The following is a 19,466-nucleotide window of genomic DNA, read 5'->3' on the forward strand; positions in this document are numbered from 1 at the left end:
GTGTGTATGTGTGGTGTGTGTGTGGTATGTGTGTGTGTGTGTGTGTGTGTGTGTGTGTGCGCGTGGTATATATGTATGTGCTATGTGTGTATGTATATATGTGTATGCTGTGTATGTATGCTATGTGTATGTGTTATGAGTATGTATGGTATATGTGTATGATGTGTGTGGTATGCGTGCTGTGTGTGTATGTGCTGTGTGTATTTGCGTGTATGTGTGGTGTAGGTGAGGTGTGTGTATGTGTGGTGTATATATGGTGTATCTATGGTGTACGTATGGTATATGTGTGGTGTGTGTATGGTGTGTGTGTGGTATATATGTATGTGCTATGTGTATGTATGCGTGCTATGTGTGTTGTGTGTATGTGTGGTATGTGTGTATGATGTGTGTTGTATGGGTATGTGTGTATGTGCTGTGTGTGTGTATGTATGTATGTATGTATGGTATGTGTGTATGATGTGTGCTGTGTGTGTATGTACTCTGTGTGTCTATGTATGTATGTATGTATGGTATGTATGTATGTATGTATGTATGTATGGTATGTGTGTATGATGTGTGCTGTGTGTATGTGCTCTGTGTGTGTATATATGTATGTATGTATGTATGTATGTATGTATGTATGTATGTATGTGTGGTGCGTGAATGGGGGCCATTAGCAGTGTGGAGACCCTGGGGTGAGACTGAAGAGTTGTGGCTAGGCAGTGAGGTTTAACTGGATAAGGTGACTCAGAGTGGAAGACACGTAGGTGGGTGACATTCCGTAAACCTTGTTCTCTGTCCTCTGGGGAATCTGCTAACTCACAGCTAGTCTGTGCTTCGTCTGGGGAGGCCAGGCCTGGGACAGATACCCAGGGATGCCCAGAGCCTTTGAGAACAGCTTTACAAAAAGACCTTCCACGTGGGGCCTGCTCTTGGAGGCATGTTTTAGATGGCTGCTTGGGAGCCGGGGTGGAGGTGGGCAGGAGGCAAAGCGGGTACCTTCACATGTACCCATTTCTTCTTCCTTTGAGAGATGCTGGAGCCACTGGCCTTGCAGGAGTTCTCTGTCCCAGGGGCAATACTCCCCTTCTACAGCAGGGGGAGCCAGACACCCACAGACAGCACCAAGAATCCCACAAGGACACAGGGAAAGAAGGGAGTGGAGGGAGGAAAGAGAACAGAGAGCAAAGTTATCCGCTGCATGCAAGTGTGTCTTGCCACTCGTCCATACAGGCATCCAGGTCTGCGGCCCCAAGATGCGCTGCAGGATGGGGACAAAGGAATGCCAGGGCTTGGCTGAGTGTGCAGCCAACTTCCCAGCTTGGCAAGTGAAGTCTTCATGAAGGGAAGGCGGGCAAACTCTCCTGGAATTGCACTGGGGCTAAAAGCTGTATTCACCATCACTGGAGACGGTGGCATCTCAAATGACTCAGACAAGACACGTTTCCCTGTTCCCTGGAGGGGATGGACTCACCCTGGGGAGTGTGAGCACATGGGAACTCTGGGCCAGCATGGTACTGCAGGGCACACAATAGAGAGATCATGACGGCCAATGCCAGTCTTTCTAGCATATTCCCTCTTCCTGTCCTGTGAAACTGAGTGAGTCTGCCTAGATCCCACTTTGGCCTTCAGAAGAGTCAGCACAGGAAGATGAGAGAGGGTGCTCTTTAGGGAAGCTGCTGACACCAGAAAGGGTTCTGACCCTGAGCATAATGGGACGGTCCATGGCAGCAAGTGCACAGAGCCCAGGGACAAGCAATGTCAGCACAGCAGCTAATTCTGTGTCCATGCCATGTGGATGTGGGGTTGCAAGAACAAGGAAGGAGCTGTCCCCTTGGAAGTGAGCATGGCTCTCCTCGGGGAACTGGATCTCCACTAGCCCTGGCTCCCTCCTTACCACCCATGGGCCCTCTGCAGCCAGGCAAGGAGTGATTTTCTTACACAGCCACGTTCCTCATGTCTTCCCATCACAGACGGATAGGCACTGGACAGAGAAATCTCAGGGCCAAGGCAAGAAAAGTTTTAGAAGTAGCCAGAATGGCTGGAAAATCAAAATGAGCATTCTTCAGGCCCCAAAGGTTACTGACTATTGTGGCTGGAGCCAGTCTAGTGAGCACTTAAGATCACAGCCATCCTGCACCAGGGGAGGCTCCTGGAGGGGCCAACTTCATCTGTCTTACTATAGTAAAGCTCTATATGAAGCTGAAGGAGGAAAATATAAAATGAAAAAGTAAAAGGAGCTTAACTTGGACACAGACCTCACATGAGCCCTGCCTTCCACTTCCAGATTAAAAATATCAGTGTGTGTGTGTGGGGGGGGGGTGGTGGTGGTGGTGGTAGAGGCTGTGGAAGGGGTGACCAGGAGGAGGGTAGTGAGTAGGATGTAAAGTGAATACATTTAACAATACTATGAAAATATTTAAAAAACCCCATGTACACAAGGGACTTTTTTTTCCAGCTTGCCAGACACTGTATCTCGCCTCTGTTCTACCTAAGGTTGGAGTGAACGAGGGCCAGAAAGACCTCAGGTTCTGAGGGCAGCATGTAGACTCTAATGTCTGTGAGATCTTACATTCACACCGGCAAGAGCTGAAGGGGTGGGAGGTGGGACGGGCCAGGAATAGAGGAGATGGTTCTGACCTTCACTGGACTCCTCTTCCTCTTCATCATACTCCTCCTCGTCGTCTTCATATTCCTCCTCTTCCTCCTCTTCCTCAGGCTCGAAGTTCTTGGAGGCTTCCAGCTCCTCTTCACTCCTTCCCTTCAGAAGGGCATGGATCCTGACTGCCTCCTTCCAGGGAACCCCGCCCAGGTCAGAGGTGGGGAGCTGGTCCTCTTCATCCTCCTCTTCCTCCTCCTCCATCTCTGACTCAGAACTGCTGAGAGAAAGGAAGCACCCAGTTTGAGTGAAGGAACGACAGCAGGTGGAGAGGGACGGTTCAGAGCCACGGTCACAGGTAGCAGTTCCCAACAAGGCAATGGAGAGGAAGCAGTGACCAGGCCGCCCTTCGCCAGGCGGGGAGCAACCTGGCCCGTGGGGCACAGAGGCTACTCGCTGCACATCCAAAAGGGAGAGAAGGTCCTAGCTCGCCACTGTTTGGATGGAGGAACTCAACTGCACTCTATGTGGACTGGCTAGAAGCTTCCAGTGACAACCATGGTGGGTAGAGGTGGGGAGGAAGCCCCAAGAGGCTGAACCAGCGGCAGAAGAATCTCTCAGGGGAGAAGAGGGGAGAGGAGAGGAGGAGAGGAGGGGAAAGGAGAGGAGAGGAGAGGAGAGGAGAGGAGAGGAGAAGAGAGGAGAGAGGAGAGGAGAGAAGAGACGGTGAGGGTCTAACTATGTTTAAGCTGCAACCTCTATATGGAACATGCCACATAGGTAAAGTGCGGTAAAGGCCCACGCCCAGCACAGGGAGAGCAGAAACCCTGGACCACTTCTGTGGCCTCGTTCATTCTCCTCATTTGTTTCCTACACAGCACAAGGCCAGCTCGGCTTGGGATGGAGTCAGTGCTACTGATACAGGCAAGAACCCACCCTCTGTTCTGATTCAGGCCCTGCCAAGGAGGTCCAGCGACATGTGGGATGCAGTCATACATGGCCTTGCTAAAGAGGTTTCCAATTTGTTTCAGAGTTGTGAGTCTGTCCTCTGTCTGAAGATGCACTGAACCAGGTTGGACAAGAACGTGCCTTTACGACAGCACAGGACTTGGGGCCTCCCGGCTCCACAGGGATGAGGAGTGGGGTGCCTGGTGAGACTCAGCTTCCTGTGAAGGTGGGCTTAGCTCCTCGTGAGCCCCTTTGTATGTGGGGTGAGTCAAAGCCTGTGCTGGAAGGCGGGCACTGGTGCTCATTTCCGGAGCTCTGTCTGATGGGGTGATCTATGGTGATGTCTGACCACACTAAGTCTGAACGCAGGGACTGGTCACACTAGGAAGACCAAGGACTCCCCCCCTCCCCTAGGGGAGAAAGGAGACTTTAGGGTGACCTGAAGACTAGACTAACCACAAGGACTATCAAAAATGACTGCACATAATGGTGTCCCAATAAAAACCCCAAAGCTGCAGTGAAGGTGACATCACATGTGAAAACCAGGACAGTGGGCTCTCTGAATCTTCTAGCTTCCTGGACTTCTCATGAGAAAATCTTTCCATGGTGGGGTCTTAAACCTCTGCATCCGTCCCTGCACTGTATAGGCCATAGCCCGAGAACGTCAGCTTCCAGTAAGTTCTGGGTCCCTCTCAAGTGACTGAGTCCCATGGTGCTTCTGGTAAACTGTACTTGTGCGCTGGGTCAGAAATGAGGACGCAGTCCCTCTTGTTGGCTAACCAGCGCTCACAGGGACACAGTGACACCTCTACTACAGTCTGCGTATGCTCACCACCACCCCTGCCTCTGTTCTAGCGAGTCAATCATTAATGATCCTTTCCCGTGGCAACAGGGCCGAGCCATGAGCATGTCAAGTTCTGAGAACCCTCTTTTTTTTTTTTTTTTTTTAAAGATTTATTTATTTATTATATATAAGTACACTGTAGCTGTCTTCAGATACACCAGAAGAGGGCATCAGATCTCTTTACAGATGGTTGTGAGCCACCATGTTGTTGCTGGGAATTGAACTCATGACCTCTGGAAGAGCAGTCGGGCGCTCTTAACCGCTGAGCCATCTCTCCAGCCCCTGAGAACCCTCTTAAGCAGCTGAGCCTCATAAAGCTGAGGTCTACACAGGTAGGCCAGGCTGTGCCCGTCTCTCGGGTGTGGGGGTGATCTTAGACTGACTCTTACTTTCTTACACAGTTTACTCAGGCCCACAACCTCATTCATTCATGAGTTCTTTTTTTCCCCCTGAGGCAGGGTCTCACTATGTAGCCCAGGCTGGCCTGAATCTTCAGTCCTCTTGAGCGCTGGGGTTATAAGTATGTATTACCATATACTGCTCAAAGAACATTCTGAGACCTGCTACAGCTCAGCCAGTGGACACACACTCTCAGCTAAGGTAGAGCAGTCTTGTGTTGTACTCTCTGACTACTGGGAATAGCAAAGGTGACCCAGGAAAGACCATACATAGCATACAGTGTGCATTGGGAGGGTGTGTGTGTGTGGCAGAGACCTGGGAGGAGGCTGTTTGAAGTGTAAACCTAAGACTCGGACGGGATAGGCATGGTGGTGCATGTCTGTAACGCCAGAACCTGGCAGGCAGAGACAAGGGTCACTGCATGTTCAAGGCTAGCTTGTTCCAGTCCAGCCAGGGATACAGAGTGAGACCATGCCTCAGAACACACAAGGAAAGAGGAAAAGTAAGAAGAAACAACAGAAAACCTGGCGCCTGAATTCTGAATGCTTTCACCACTGGCTTACCTTGTCAATCAAGTGTGCAGTCAGTCAGTGCTGCTTAGCACTGCTCCTGTCTAAAGGGAGGGCATGGAGACTTTTGCACTTGTCTTACATTTTCTGTCCCTCTACCTCAGTGTGCCCAGCAGCTTGTCTAGACAGGCTGGGAGGGACCATGCCTGACATCCCAAGAGAGGGGCCTGAGTGCAGCCTGACCTCACCCATACCATGTCCTTAGGATGCCGCCCCAGACATAATCCGCGTGATGAATCCGTCCCTCTGCGATGAAGACAGTGAAGCCCCACGATGGCTGTTTGTGCCACTCCAGCTGGTTTTACGACAGCTCAGAGGTTGTGAGAGCCAAAAGGTCAGCCCCGGAGCATTCCTCTAATGGCTTTAAGTGTAAGCATTTCTGAGAGGCCTTTCTGTTTGTTTCTGCACAGCGGGTCTCCCTAGCTGCAGGAAGGACAAAGAGCCACCCACAGGAGCTAGTAAAGGCTTCCTTCAGGCTACCTTCACCACAGGACCTCTGGGCTAATTTGAGGGTTGCCCTGCTCTTACATCACACAAGATCCGAGGTGTAAATCCAGGACACCACACGCATGCCTGGCGAGGACGGTACCACTCAGCTACATCCAGCCTCAAGGCTCACGTTAGATCTCCCTGTTTACCCTGACCTGTAGGGGCTGAGGGAGGAACCAGCAGAAAGTGGGCCACTTTTTAAGTGAGGAGGATCCACACAGTAGCAAAAATCTAACAAGAATATCCACCCTCCTTCTTTCCAGCAAAGGGATGCAGTCTCCTAGGAGGGATGGGGACTAGGAGGCCTAGGTCGGAGATCCAGGGGTTCAAGGCCTGCCTAAGTTACGTAGCAAGTTAAGACCAGCCTGGGCAACTGAGTGAGACTCTATTTCAAAATAGGAAGGTAAACGTTAGACTGGGAGTGTAATTCAGTTCAGAGTTAGCCTGCAGAGCCACGGGTTCGATGCCTGAAGCACAGGGTACTTCCTGTATAGCGCAGGGTACTTCCTGTATAGCGCAGGGTACTTCCTGTATAGCGCAGGGTACTTCCTGTATAGCGCAGGGTACTTCCTGTATAGCGCAGGGTACTTCCTGTATAGCGCAGGGTACTTCCTGTGGAGGCACCCTGTCATATTTCAGGGCATTTCCTCTGGTCCCACTCCCTTGGCCACATGACCACACTGCTGTACAGCCAATCTTATGACTGAGCATGTCTAACTAAGGCTCATGGGAGTCAGGATTTCCAGCCCTGTGCCCAGGCTTTTAAGTGCTTCCCCCAGAACTCTGCAGTGACTCAGAACCAGCAGCTGTCAGGGTGGGTGTGCAGGAATTTGGTTCAGACACAGGGCACTGAGAAGAATCATCTTAAAAGAGTTCTATGTCAATTTCACGGAGTTCTTCCCTCCCCCTCTGCCTTCTTTTCCTCCTTATCCTGTTTCTCCTTCTTCTGGGCCTTAGGTAGTCCTGGCCGGGCCTCAAATTCACTGTGTAGCAAGACCTCGAGCTTCAGTGCTACACTACTGAGCCACATTCTCAGCTCCTTCCCACCACGTTTGAAGGGAAACAGGAAACAGAGAATGGCTTTGACTCTTAGACTAAGCTTCTCCTATTCAGGGACTGCAGTCTGCTCTGCCTCAACCCTGGGCCCCACTGACCCTGACAATACTCGCTGACAAGCAGGGGTCTGCTGAAACCCTACATATGTATCATCTAGGACCAGTGTTCCTCACTGCCTCTGTTGGAAAAGGAACTAAAGAGAGGGCACACGGGGGTTACTGTTCACTCATGCTCTGCTTGGAGACTGGCTTTTCTTCTCCTTACCCTGTTCGTGCCATCAACTTTGGGGAGTCCTCTGTAACCTTAACTGTCCTATCCTTGAAACGTTATGTGTTTGCTCCAGGGGCTCACCAACTGGCTCTGTTTCTTTTGTTTTCAGATTTATTTATCTTTTCTTTTTTAAAAAAGTATTTTATTTCATTACCAATGTTTTGCTCAACTATTTGTGACACAACCAAGGAGGCCAGGCAAGGACATCAGAGTCCCTGGGATAGGAGTTACATGGGTTTGGGAGCCACCATGTCAGTGCTGGGAGTGGACCCCAGGTCCTCTGCGAGGATGGACAGTGCTCCTAACCACTGAGCCAGCTCCACAGCCCTGATCTATCCATGTTTTTATATGTATGCGTGTTTTGTATATCTGTACTTTACATGCATGCCTACTGTCTTCAGATATCAGAGGAGGATGTCAGATCTCCTGGAACTGGAGTTACAGAAGGCTATGAGCCTCCATGTGGGTGCTGGGAATCAAACCCAGGTCCTCTGCAAGAGTAACACGTGGTCTTACACACTGAGCCATCTCTCTGTCCTCTTGAGGATATCCTTTAGAGCTCACAGACGGCAGGCAATAAGGAACACAGCAGCTGGGCTGTGCACAGGCTACCTTCTTAAACATGGGGTTAGTTCTCCCTGGCCTTTGCCTTTGGACAACCTGTCTCCCATCACCACCCCAACACACACACACACACACACACACACACACACACACACACACACACACACACACACACACACACACACAGTGCCACCTGGAGGCTTCTTTCCCAGGAGTCAACAACAGCTGATGAGACCTTGGCTTAGGACCTGCAGGCACTATGTGAACCAAACGATGGAGGTCATTACAGAAATCTCCCAGGATATCTGCTGACCCTGAAGACCCCAGACACTCTGGAAAGCAGTGTCCACAGCTTGCTGCTGATACCAGCATCACCGTTAAAGGATGGTTCTCAGGTTGTCCCCAGAACAGCTGTATTGGCTCTCAACCTAGCCATCTGCTACACAAGAGGCTATGATTCAGAGAGGCTGATGATCAGCCCCAGGCAGGGCAAGTTTGACCCAGGCTCCTACTCCACCTGGTGATGGAGACCAACACCTGCATCCCTGGCTTCCGCTAGGGGTGGGTACCATATTGCAATGGGCGTGTGAGTAGTGACAGTCACTGCTGACACTAATTTGGTGACCCCTGGGTAAGCTCAGGACACATCATGGCCTTTTCAGATGGGGAAACTGAGGCACAGAGGATAAGGGACTTGTTGGTGGTAGAGCTGAGCTTCCAGTACAGGTCTGATTCCACAGTGATGATCTAAAATATTATACCACATTGCTCAACAGAGATAGCTGAGCCAAGTTCTTTGAACTGTGGGAGAACAAGCTCCTGGGCTGGACTGGGAGATTCACTCATGCATGTATTCACTCACTCTTCCTTTCTTCCTTCCTTCCTTCCTTCCTTCCTTCCTTCCTTCCTTCCTTCCTTCCTTCCTCCCTTCCTTCCTTCCTTTCTTTTTAAAGCCAAGGTCTCATATAACTCAAGTTGGCCTTGAACTCTTGATCTCCCTGCCTCCACTCATACACATATGGGATTGCAAGCATGTGCCACCATGTCCAGGTTGGGCAAGAAGATTCTTAAAAGGATGTGCGTTCTCGTCTTCAGGGCTAACCCCTCACTAAGCAGGCGGAAGGCTGCGAATGCACCTGACTGAACCTGGCACTATGGGGAAGAGAACAGAACACATCTGTCTCAGGCGTCTTACAGCTTCCCCAGGGAAGTGAGGCAAAGCCACCACTCCTGCTCCGAAGCCCTCACTTTTCATGGAGCATCTGATATGGGATACATGTTATTACGTGTTTTTCCTTTTTAGTGTGTCACTTTCCCCCCTCCCAACACAGGGTTTTTCTGTATAGCCCTGGCTGTTCTGGAACTCACTCTGTAGTCCAAACTGGCCTACAACTCAAGAGATCTATCTACCTGTGCCTCCTAAGTGCTGGGATTAAAAGTGTGCACCATCACTGCCCAGATTTTATTCCAGTTTTATAAAAGACCTTTCAAGGACAGAATCCACGGTTTGAACATGCGTGGTAAACGTGCTCCCACCGAGGCATGCCATCCCTACACTCTTCTGGGTTTCCTTTCTTTAATAGAATTTAAGTGGGTATTTTTATGTTAGATAAATGCTGATTGCATATCTCGACACCACACAATCTAAGGTTAAGCCACCTGCTCTGCTCAAGGGTTTATCAATGCGCTTGGCAGAACCATGGGACTGGCAATGAGACAGGAGTGTAGGGTGTGTCCCTGTGGGCACTCTGGACGCACTGCAGTCACGAGACTGAGGCCTCAGGTCAGTGAAAACCCTGGAACTATACCAACAAGAGGGCTGCCTGTGGTGCCAGCCCGAGGGGTACCTTACCACAACGTGTGCCCCAGATCTTTCTGCTGGGATGCAGCTGAGGGCAGCCGTGCTTAGAGATGTGCTCTGGCAAACATTCTCACCTTTAAAGATACATCTGTCCACCCTTCTAAGTAAAAGTTCTTGATCTGGAGCCTCAGCTCTGGCATTGGAGCCCTGTGAGAGTCTGGCTTCGACTGACTCTGCCCATCCTTGTCATCCTGGTCTCTCCCACACCCTTCTCCACTGACACGGGAAACACGAGAGGGCATCACATGTACTCGAGGTACAACTGCTGAGGTGAGAGGGTGCAGGCTTGGTCCCATCAGTCATCAGCTAAACAGATTAGACACTGACTGGTAAAGCCAGATGTCTTTTGTGTGTGGCCCCTGGCACGCCAAGATTCTGTTTCTCTCTCTGCTCACCGCCAGGTGGCTTTGTCAAGGCTTCAGAGTCACCAGTGGCGAGCCACCCTCTGCTCCAAGCCTGGCAACCTCTGTGGAAGCATCCGCCTCTGTGAGGCATGCTGTTTCCAGCTTGCTTTCCTTCCTGTGAAGGTCTTTCCTCGCCCGCAGCTTGTAAGCAACAACTGGTACATGATGGTGTTAGCTAGCTTTTCTGTTACCTTTTCAACGATGCACAAAGTGCTAGGGGAGTGGGCTACGCTCAGGAAGGCTTACAGGTTGTCACTCTTTCCAGCCCTGCTCCATCTAGCGATGGTTACATACACTGCTCTAGACATTCAGGATCACATAGTAACGATGGCTGACCTTGATGGTGGGGAGAAAGGGTCACAGGGCAGCAGGGAGAACAGGAAGAACCCAGGGCCTGGACCTCAGAATATGGAGTTGGAAGCTCAGGTCTGGTCCTGGTTATCATTAGTTTCTCCCCACTACAAGGGGACAAAACACATGGCCTACATCTATTCCTAGGACTCCCTCGAATGCACATGATCAGGAGCACATGATGGAAATGCCAATACTTGCTAAGGACCGTTGTAAACACCGCGTTCCTACCTGTTCCTTAACCTTCGCACTGACCCTGAGGAAGGCACTAGAGGTGCCTTACAGATTACAGATTCAGAAACTGAGGACTTACCTAAGGCGTCACAGATAGTGAGAGAAGAACTAAGATTCTGACCCAGTCAAACGGGTTCAAATCCCCTTGCTTAGCAAGTTCCTTTGTTACCAGATGAATCTGGGGACCCAGTAAGGCCACTGCCCCAGGAACCCGGTAGCCAGGCAAACCACGGGTATCAGCTGACCTGCTGGCCGCATCCTCTTCGGTGCCTTTGTCTAACACGCTGCTCAGGTTGTGCTCGGCCTGCGTCTCCTCAGGTACCTCCTCCAGCTCCTCCACCTGCCTCACCGATCGGCGGTAGTTCTCCAGCTCGATCCTCTCGGGGGTGCCCCTCAGCCTCTTGGCGATGCTGGGTTCCTCCAGGCCGTTCATGCTGGCACCTGTGGGGAAAGCAAACGGGCAACTGAGGATGATGGGGGATGGTGCTGGATGAAAGGGGATGCAGACCATGGAGGCGTTTCTCAGGAAAAGATGCATAGCTCTCCTGGAAATCAGACTATGGGTGAAGGAAAGCCGAAAGGATTGTGGGCTGGCCTGAGGACAGGAAAAGTTGCCGTGGGTGTGTGCAACATTTCCCTAGGCAGGAGAGACAGAGACCACACATCCTTATCTGCTTCCAGCCAAGTCAAGACGGGAAGACGCCATCTTACAGGTACTGATCACTGGGCCAGGGTGAAGGGTCTGGACAGGGCTTCAGGTGGGTCTCTCGTCCCCAGGGACTAAGACAGTCACAGAGAGGGTGTTGTACTTCAAGTGGCTCCCACAGGACCTGCCTGTGTCCTGTCACCATGGATTCGACGAGTATCTTGCAGGACAAGCACACCAAGTGGCAGTGCTGAGCCCTGAGCCCTCTGCATGGCCAGGCTTGGAAGTGTGGGGCTGCCCATTCAGCATGCCTTTACACAAGTACACCTTCCCCGTGAGCAGTCACGTACGAGGTGAGACCACACAACTGTCTGCCCTTGTCCGTCACACAGGTGTCTGAGCACCTGTCAGTGGTCTTTCTTGTCAGTTAGAATGATGGGGACTAGAAGCTACTTTTAAAAACTTCTACTATTTCCACCACATAGCTTGCTTTTAAATATTTCTGAGAAACACTATAGTAGACTCACAGTGCTTCTAAAACTTAAACCAAACAGACACAAAGCATCCCTGACTCCAGTCTCCCTCTGTCCGTAGCAGGTGTCCCGTCATCTCCTTTCTCACTACCACTGTTCCTCCTGACACTTGTCACTGTGGCAGTTCTGGTCAGAGGCCCCTCGTGTGTTCTGCTGTGTGCCTGCTGTGTCACAATACCACACAGGTACACTCAGACAAACCCAGGTCAGATCCTGACTCCCTCAGTGACTGGGAGTGCTGATGTGGTCCAAGAATGGAGTCTCGTGTGGAGAAATCTGAATGCTTGTGAGAAAACTCCAAGAAAACAAAACTAGAGTCTTGTGACCTTAGTTTCTTCAAAACAAGGAACTGTTCTTAGACCGTGCGCCTCCCAGCTGTAGCAGACAGGAGTGAGCGGACTCCAGATTATTCATCCCGACTGGCTGTTGTTACTTGTTTACATGCCTCTGTGGAAAAAACACGCCTCTGCCACGTGCAGCTTGTCCTTGTGACTGTACCCAGCTTGAACTCCTGGGAACTTTACTCAAGGGACTTTTCCTAACCCTCAGAGTATAAACTGAATAAAGGTGGCTATTGCAAAAGCCTGCCTCGTTTTTTAGGCTCCATTTTCCCAGGTCCCACCAGCTCTAGAGCAGTCAACACGGCAGGAGAACTTAGAAACACTCTAATCCTCTCAAAGTCATACGCTGGCCTGTGGCCAGGGTGACACTCGCCTCCCAGGGCTGGTATGGATGTGAGGGTGCCAACTCTGGAACCCCAGTTTATTCCTCCCTCTCCTCCCCCAGGGCAGCATTCAGCAAATATGGGTGAAGCCACGTAGCTGACGCCCAGTGAGATTAGAGCATCCCTGTGCTGTGCACTCACATGCAGGACCTGATGTCCACTTGCTCCAGGCCATAAACTCAGTCACCTGATGCAGACCTAAGGGAACAGGTGGCAGCCTTAGGTTAAATGTACACACACCTGTGCTTTATGATACACAGTGACAAAGAAAAGGGAGGGACAGGCCAGCCAAGCTGGGAGCCCTTTTCACACTGTCCTGACGACCCGAGTTCAACCCCAGAACTCTCAGAGAGGTGGAAGGGACAGAGGCAATTCTATGAAGTTGCCCTTCATGTGTGCTTTGTGACACACCACCCCCGTCCTACATCGTATATACACATGACAATAATAAAGGACATTGGTTCTTGTTTTGTTTTTAAAAAGAAAGGGCAGAGCCCAGGTGAGAGAGGGTCAGGAATGACCACAGGCTCTGACTAGGGCAGGTCTCTGACTGCTGTCGTAGTCTACACACCGGAGATAACACTGGAGTTTTGCATGCAGTGCCATGGCAACCCAATATGGGATGGCAGCGGTCCTCTCGGGCAGACCTGAGTAGTTTAGCAACCTCAGAATGCTGGCACTTTGAGGGCTGGCACTCATTTCTGTTGTGTGCAGGTTTCGACTGCTGAGATAGGGTCTCTAGCCCAGGCTAGCCAATTCGCTGTAGCCCAGGCTCATCCTCCTGCCTACCAAGGGCTGGGATTAGAGGCATGTGCCACCACACCTGGTTCATTTGGTACCGGGGATTGAACACAGGGCCTCATGCATGCTGGGTAAGCAATGAGCTACACAGAGCCTGTGTTTTCAACTCCTTTGCGAGGGCACGAGAGAGCTTTTCTGTGAATACAGCCAGGTGTAGGGTTCAGTCTTAGCACATCTGCTGCCATTTCCAGCTCTTCCATAGCAGCAGCTTTCAGAGTGACGAGACTTTACCGAAAAGCAAGATGGGATGCTAAGTTTGCTCACAGATCCCAGCCGGCGTGTGCTGATGAGGTCTGACAACGTATCCTTGGGTTCACCTCTCCTAGCCCTCTCACCCTCGGGAGCATCGTTTTAAATACCCTGTTCCATTTCTCAGCACTAAGATCATAGCCTTAAAAGTATATGCTACACTCACGGCTGGATGAGAGTGTCTGGGAGCTGAGGGCACAGAGCGTAAGAGAGAGGGGCAGGCAGCCAACTCATTCTCCAAAGCAAAGCCGTCTGCCAGGCCACGGGAGGGCACAGGCTCCGGGTGCTGGCTCACCTGTCCTTTCCCTCTTCATCAAAACCCATGAGCTCCACAGAACAAGGATGAACAAGTGGGCTCCCTGACCACACGCAGCCAGAGTCTTTCTCGGCCTGTGCCTGACAACTGCTCTTGCGTGAGAACTAGAATAGGCACAGAGCAAGTGTGGCTTCCCCAAGCGTAAACTTCCCAGGAACCCCACTTAATATAGAGCAGTGATGTTATTTCTTCTAGAAGAAAGAAAATCAGAGTAAGAACCATCCCTTCAGGGCAAGCAAGTGCCACCAGTCCGTTTAACCCCAGCACGGTGGAGTGAACACACAGACGAAGCAAAGGTGGGTGGTGATGCTTACTCCGTGCTGGGCACTCTGTTAGGACCTTGGGGAAGACGGCAGACGCAAACCATTTCCATTCTTACGTAGTCTTGTGGACATCGTGGCAGGCAGAAGTTATCAAGCACTACGACAGATGCACAGATGCACGCTCGTGGGGCCATCAGAGTACCTAAGAAAGCAGTGTCTGTCCTGGGTACTCAGGGAAGGTCTTCTGGAGGACTATGCAGTTAACCAGCAATTAGCTGAAGTGCGCAGACACTTAGGTGCCTGAGGTCACACAGCCTGCGGGCAGGGCGACTAAGAATTGAACTTCAAGAGGCCACGAGTGGTCCCTGGGCTTGTGACAGAGAGAAGGCATTTGCAGAGTCCTAGTCATGTCTCCCTCCCCAGGCCTCACCGTACTGCCCTGCTATGGTTCTTTCTATGAGAAAATGTCTTAAACCAGACAGGCTGGAGTCTGGAATGCCCTGTGCCTGGTGTTATTTCTCTGCAGAGCCTACAAGCTGTGCGGGCTGATGGAGCGTTAGAACTCGGCAGTCCAAGCCTGGAGTCTGAGGCTGGGGGGAAGGGAGATGCTACAAATAACAGAGATAGTCAGAATCAGTCAGAACTGTTCAGATCCTTCATGGATCTGGTGCTACAGAAGGATGCTCTGAAAACTTTAAGTACCTCGCTGGAGATTTAAAAAAGAATAAGGCAGAAGGCCTGACTTTGTGGTTTGCAACGATAATCCCAGCACCCAGGAAGGCTAAGGCAGGAGCATTGAGACCAGCTTGGGCTACACAGCAAGACCCTGTCTGAAAACCAAAACAACCAAACAAAAGTGAAGGTTAAGCTGGGTACTGTGGCAGATGCATTTGGGAGGCAGAGGCAGGCAGAGCTCTGTGAATTCAGGCCAGTCTGGGCTACACGGTGAAACCCTGCCTCAAACAACAGCAACAGAAGTGGAGAGAGGGTTAAGGTCAAAGGCTGGGAATGCAGTTCAGCTGGAAGAACACTTGCCCAGCAAGCTCGAGACCCAGGGTTCAGTCGCCAGCGGTGCAAACACCAGGTATGGAAGCAAATCAGAAACCCAAAGTCATTCTTGGCTGGATAAGGAATTCAGGCTAGAGACTGCCACAAAACCAACCAACCACCCATCCACCCACCTACCCACAAACAATAAGAGGAGGTTATTGGCCCTGTCCCTGTCCCTGGCTCACCCAGTACCCACTCACATAGAGCTCTGGTTCACTCCAGCTTTCAGTGACAAAGGACTACTTAGGCAGAGAATCCCAAGGACTGGGGTCTCACAGAGGCTCAGTTTCCCCAAAGGGAAGATGGCTTTCAGTGTGCCGCCCATGTCCAGCCAACAGCGTTAAAGCACTTTGGCAAGCACGATGCCAATGAATCAAGACGAACATCCTTGACGCTCTGTCCTGACCAGGGAGCTATCAGACACACAGGTGAAGAGGGGCAGGGAGGGAAGAAGTGGAGGGGTACAGATCTTCATGGTGACCTCGACGTCATCAGTCTGGGATACCCCCTCCCACCAACACTTAGGAAGCTGGGGCAGGAGGATCGCCTGGGCCAGGAGTGCTTGTGTAACATACGGAGATGGTATTTCTAAACAAGTAAACAAACAAGGCTAGCAGAAGTTGGTTTGAAGAGGCGAGGCACGGACAGCCTCGTCAGGATGGATGGCCACCTCCCTCCGCATCGTATGTCCTGTCAGAGTGGCAGCTGCTGCGGAGGGACTTCCCAGCTAAAAGCAGAATGGAAGACCTGGAATCAGTTCCAAGGCTGATTCGTCTCTAAGTCGGTACAGGCTGATCTCTGGTCACAGGGAGGCCAATCGCAGCCTCGTGCATACCAAAAGGGAAGAGCTCCCAGGATCTGGCTGTATCCTAAATAGGAAAAAGGTCCCGGGCCTGACCTGAGGCTCTGTTTTGGAACAGTCACTGCCCACGGGAGTTCCATACATCATCCCCAAAGCAGCGCTTGCTAACAGGACAACCTGCTCTCAGCTGATGTGCGAGAGCTGCCAGAATCCTTTATTTGTAGCTGTCTGCTTCACAGGGAGAGCGAGGGATGCAGACAGGTTTCAGCGTGCTGTTCCCAGGGCTTCAGAGGCACCTGCTTTCCCTGTCCTTCCTGCAGTGCTCCAAAACTCCAGTGCTGGGTGGGGGTTTCCGGCAACCGTGTATCACACGGGCCATCTTGAGGCTTTCTCTTCCCAGGCCCTGAACTCATTTCTGGCTTTTTCCCAATTCCCTTTTCCTTCTAATAAAACTACCAATGCACTGTTAACAACTGCACATATTTAGGGGGTACAGTATAGTTTTTTATACATGTAAACAGTGAGTAGTTTCTACTTCCTCAAATGCTTATTCAGTGTGTTGGGACCTTTTGGGGCCTTTTAGTTATTTTTCCGAATGAGATAATGTGGTATAAACTGTAGTGACCTCCTGGCTGTGGGACACTTGTTAATCTCTCTGGTCTCATGGGTACTGGTGCCCCAGTCTCTCTTCCTTACCTCCTACAATAACTGATCTATTTATCTTTGGATGAGGTTGACTTTTTCTGCTAGGGAAGCCTGAGTAAAACCTGAATTTGATGAGGGGTAGGGATAAGGCACAGGGAACCGAGCGGTCTTCCTTGGTCTCCTCCCCGGACCTAAAGTAACATGGCTGCCAGGATTCATTCATCCAACAGCCAACCCCATCCATCTACACAGACCTTCCCTTCCCGCATCCAGAGTCACAGCCAGCCCACTGGTCCTCTGCACCAGAAGTGCCTGCTTTCTGATGGAATATGGTATCACACAGCTGGTGGGAGGGACCAGTGACTCTGGATGTCAGCTGAGGCCTTGTTAAGAAGGGGCTTCGTGCTTTTGAAATGGTTGGTCCATCTGAGATACACTGCCCTGCTACTTGCCATTCAGAGATTTCCCCTTAAGTGTTTTCTACTCCCCTCCCCTTTTTTGGTGCCAAAGACTAAACTCAGTCTGGTTAATATAAGCATTCCTCTCTCACTGAGACCCACCCTCAGCACCCTCTGTTGCTTTTATCAAAAGCTGCTGAAAATTTGGGCTGTGGCTTTTCTTTCAGACCATGAGCTAGCAGCTACAGGACTTTCCACATATATCCTATAAGAACTCTGGGGAGATGTTAAGGATGAGAACTCCTTCAGAAAAAGCTACCCGGCTGACAGCATATTCTAGACTCCACATCTACACTGAGGTTGGTCAGAGTCACCTGGAGGAACTGGGAGTCTGTCCCCACCCAGAGCCTCCATCACTGCCAGGCCACAATGGGACCTCCACCTCAGTTTCTTCTTCCCTGCTCCGGTAGGAAGGGATTCCACTTCTATTCTCTCTCAGGAATGCAGGAAATGTGCTGCACTCTCTCCTGCTCCCTCATAAACTGGGATTTAGAGATCAAACCATCTGAAGTGTGGTCATTCTCGAGAGAACCATGGTGTGTCTGTCTTAGAACGCAGGCTCCGTCTCCTCTGGGATATAAAGCAGGAGACAGAGCCATGTGTGGTATCCTGGGCTTCTGATCCCAGCTGGTTGGGCAGGAAGCCCTTGAGCTCAGGCACTGGAGACAGTCAAGGTCATATGGGGGAGGGGGATATCTCGTAAAGAAACAAAATCAAAACCTACCAGCAACAAGCTGCAGGTTGGCTTCTGAGACTGAGTCGGGACCATCACAATACAGTAAAGAATCAACGTGGACATCAGTTCATCCTTTCTGGTTTATGTGTTAAAGTTGCCTATGTAGGAGGAGTCCAGCTTAGCTGTTAACCGAAAAAATGGCACCCCACTGGGAGGCACCTTGGCCTAATATCCTGAAATAAAAGATGGTCACTCCCCGCCTCAGACTGCTTCACCATGCAGGTGTCCAATCTTCCTCCATTTATAACAGAAGAAGGCCGCAGCCTTCAGAGGCAGTGTGGGTAGTCTTCCCCTTCTCCCACTTCCTCTGAGCGCATTGTGGTGGGGCCACTTGATTAGCTCACGGTTTACCCTTCATTTTCTGATCCTAAGAGGGCGCTGAGATAGCGAGCACCGAAGCTGTGTGGGAGCTGGAGTTGCAGCAGGCTCAGCAAAGTGACTTCTGTCGCTGCATAGATCCCCTCCAAGAGGAGCCAGGGGTCTGCTCAAAGAATTTCTCTACATCACACAGCAAGGTGCGTTCTGTGAGGCAGGAGAAGGGCTAAGGTACCATGTCAGGGACCATGACAAGAATGCTACAACAGCCACTGAATCGTCACCTCGAAAACCTTTGGTCCAATCTCTGAATGTCCCTTATATGAAATGTTAAGACCAGAAATGCCCCAGACTTAGGGTTTTATGTCTACATATAATGAAATACCTTGGAGATGGTAAAAAAATTCACTTATGATTCATATTTACCTCATACACACTGCTTCAGGGTACTTTGCGTGAGAGCTTAAATAACTTTGTGTGTGACAGTCTCTTGGTATGAGATTTTTCCACTTGTGATGTTATGTTTAGAAGGTTCTAGATGTTGGATCAGTGTATGACACTGAGGGTTCTGGGTCTCAGTGATGTTAAGATTAACTGCTCAGCAAATGCGTCAAGACTAGCAACTCTCCCAGGGACCTAGCACAGGAGAGGATGCTTCGTGGGGGTGGGATGGAGGTGATGCTGGGGTGGGATCCAGGGCCTTAAAGGAAGCATATGCCTTCATACCTTCATTCCCAGAAATCTTCCTCCACCCCCCACCCCCCACCTCTCTCTGAGTAGCCCTGGCTGGCCTAGAACTCAGCAATCTGCCTGCCTCTGCCTCTCAAGTGCTGGGATTAAAGGCATGTGTCACCACCGCCCAGCTGTTACTTTGATTTTGTGAGATAAAATCTTGCTATATATAGCCCAGGGTGACCTCAAACTCTTGCTCCCCCTGCTTCAGTCACCACACCTGGTGGAAGAAACGTGGTTTTATTTTCCTGTATTTATCTTTTTTGATGGGTTCTTACTCTGTAGCCCTGGATGTCCTGGAACTTGCTGTATAGCCCGAGCTAGTCTTGAAGTCACACATGAATCTGCCTGCCTCCCTACTGCTGGGGTTAAAGGTGTCTATCACCATGCATGGCATAAAAACAAAACAAAACACCAGAGACTTATTCATGAACCCCAGGCTAGCCTTAAACGCTCTATGTAGCTAAAGATGATCTTAAACTTCTGGTCCTGTTGTCTCCACCTCCCAAGTGCTAGGATTACAAGAGGTAGGCACTGCCATGCTGGTTTTAATTGGTGCTGGGGATGGAACCTGGGCCTTTCTGTAGGTTAGGCAAACACTCTACCCAACTGAGCCCTGATGGGAAAAT

At 50.7% G+C, this 19,466-nt stretch overlaps 1 protein-coding gene across 26 annotated transcripts in view; it reads right to left on the reverse strand.

Annotated features, from left to right (window-relative positions):
• Nucleotides 1-19,466, reverse strand: part of Mical3 (microtubule associated monooxygenase, calponin and LIM domain containing 3) — a 200,063-nt gene that overhangs the window by 36,543 nt on the left and 144,054 nt on the right. For 16 of the 26 annotated variants that reach the window (XM_039107870.2, XM_039107872.2, XM_039107882.2 and 13 more), the window contains 4 exons: nt 12,612-12,668; nt 10,813-11,008; nt 2,620-2,858; nt 979-1,068 (listed from right to left, as the gene is read on the reverse strand). In XM_039107870.2, coding sequence (XP_038963798.1) covers nt 979-1,068; nt 2,620-2,858; nt 10,813-11,008; nt 12,612-12,668 — 582 coding nt within the window. 26 annotated transcript variants of the gene reach the window in all.

This window comes from Rattus norvegicus, chromosome 4 (assembly GCF_036323735.1).
Source record: "Rattus norvegicus strain BN/NHsdMcwi chromosome 4, GRCr8, whole genome shotgun sequence".
NCBI classification, from domain to species: domain Eukaryota; kingdom Metazoa; phylum Chordata; class Mammalia; order Rodentia; family Muridae; genus Rattus; species Rattus norvegicus.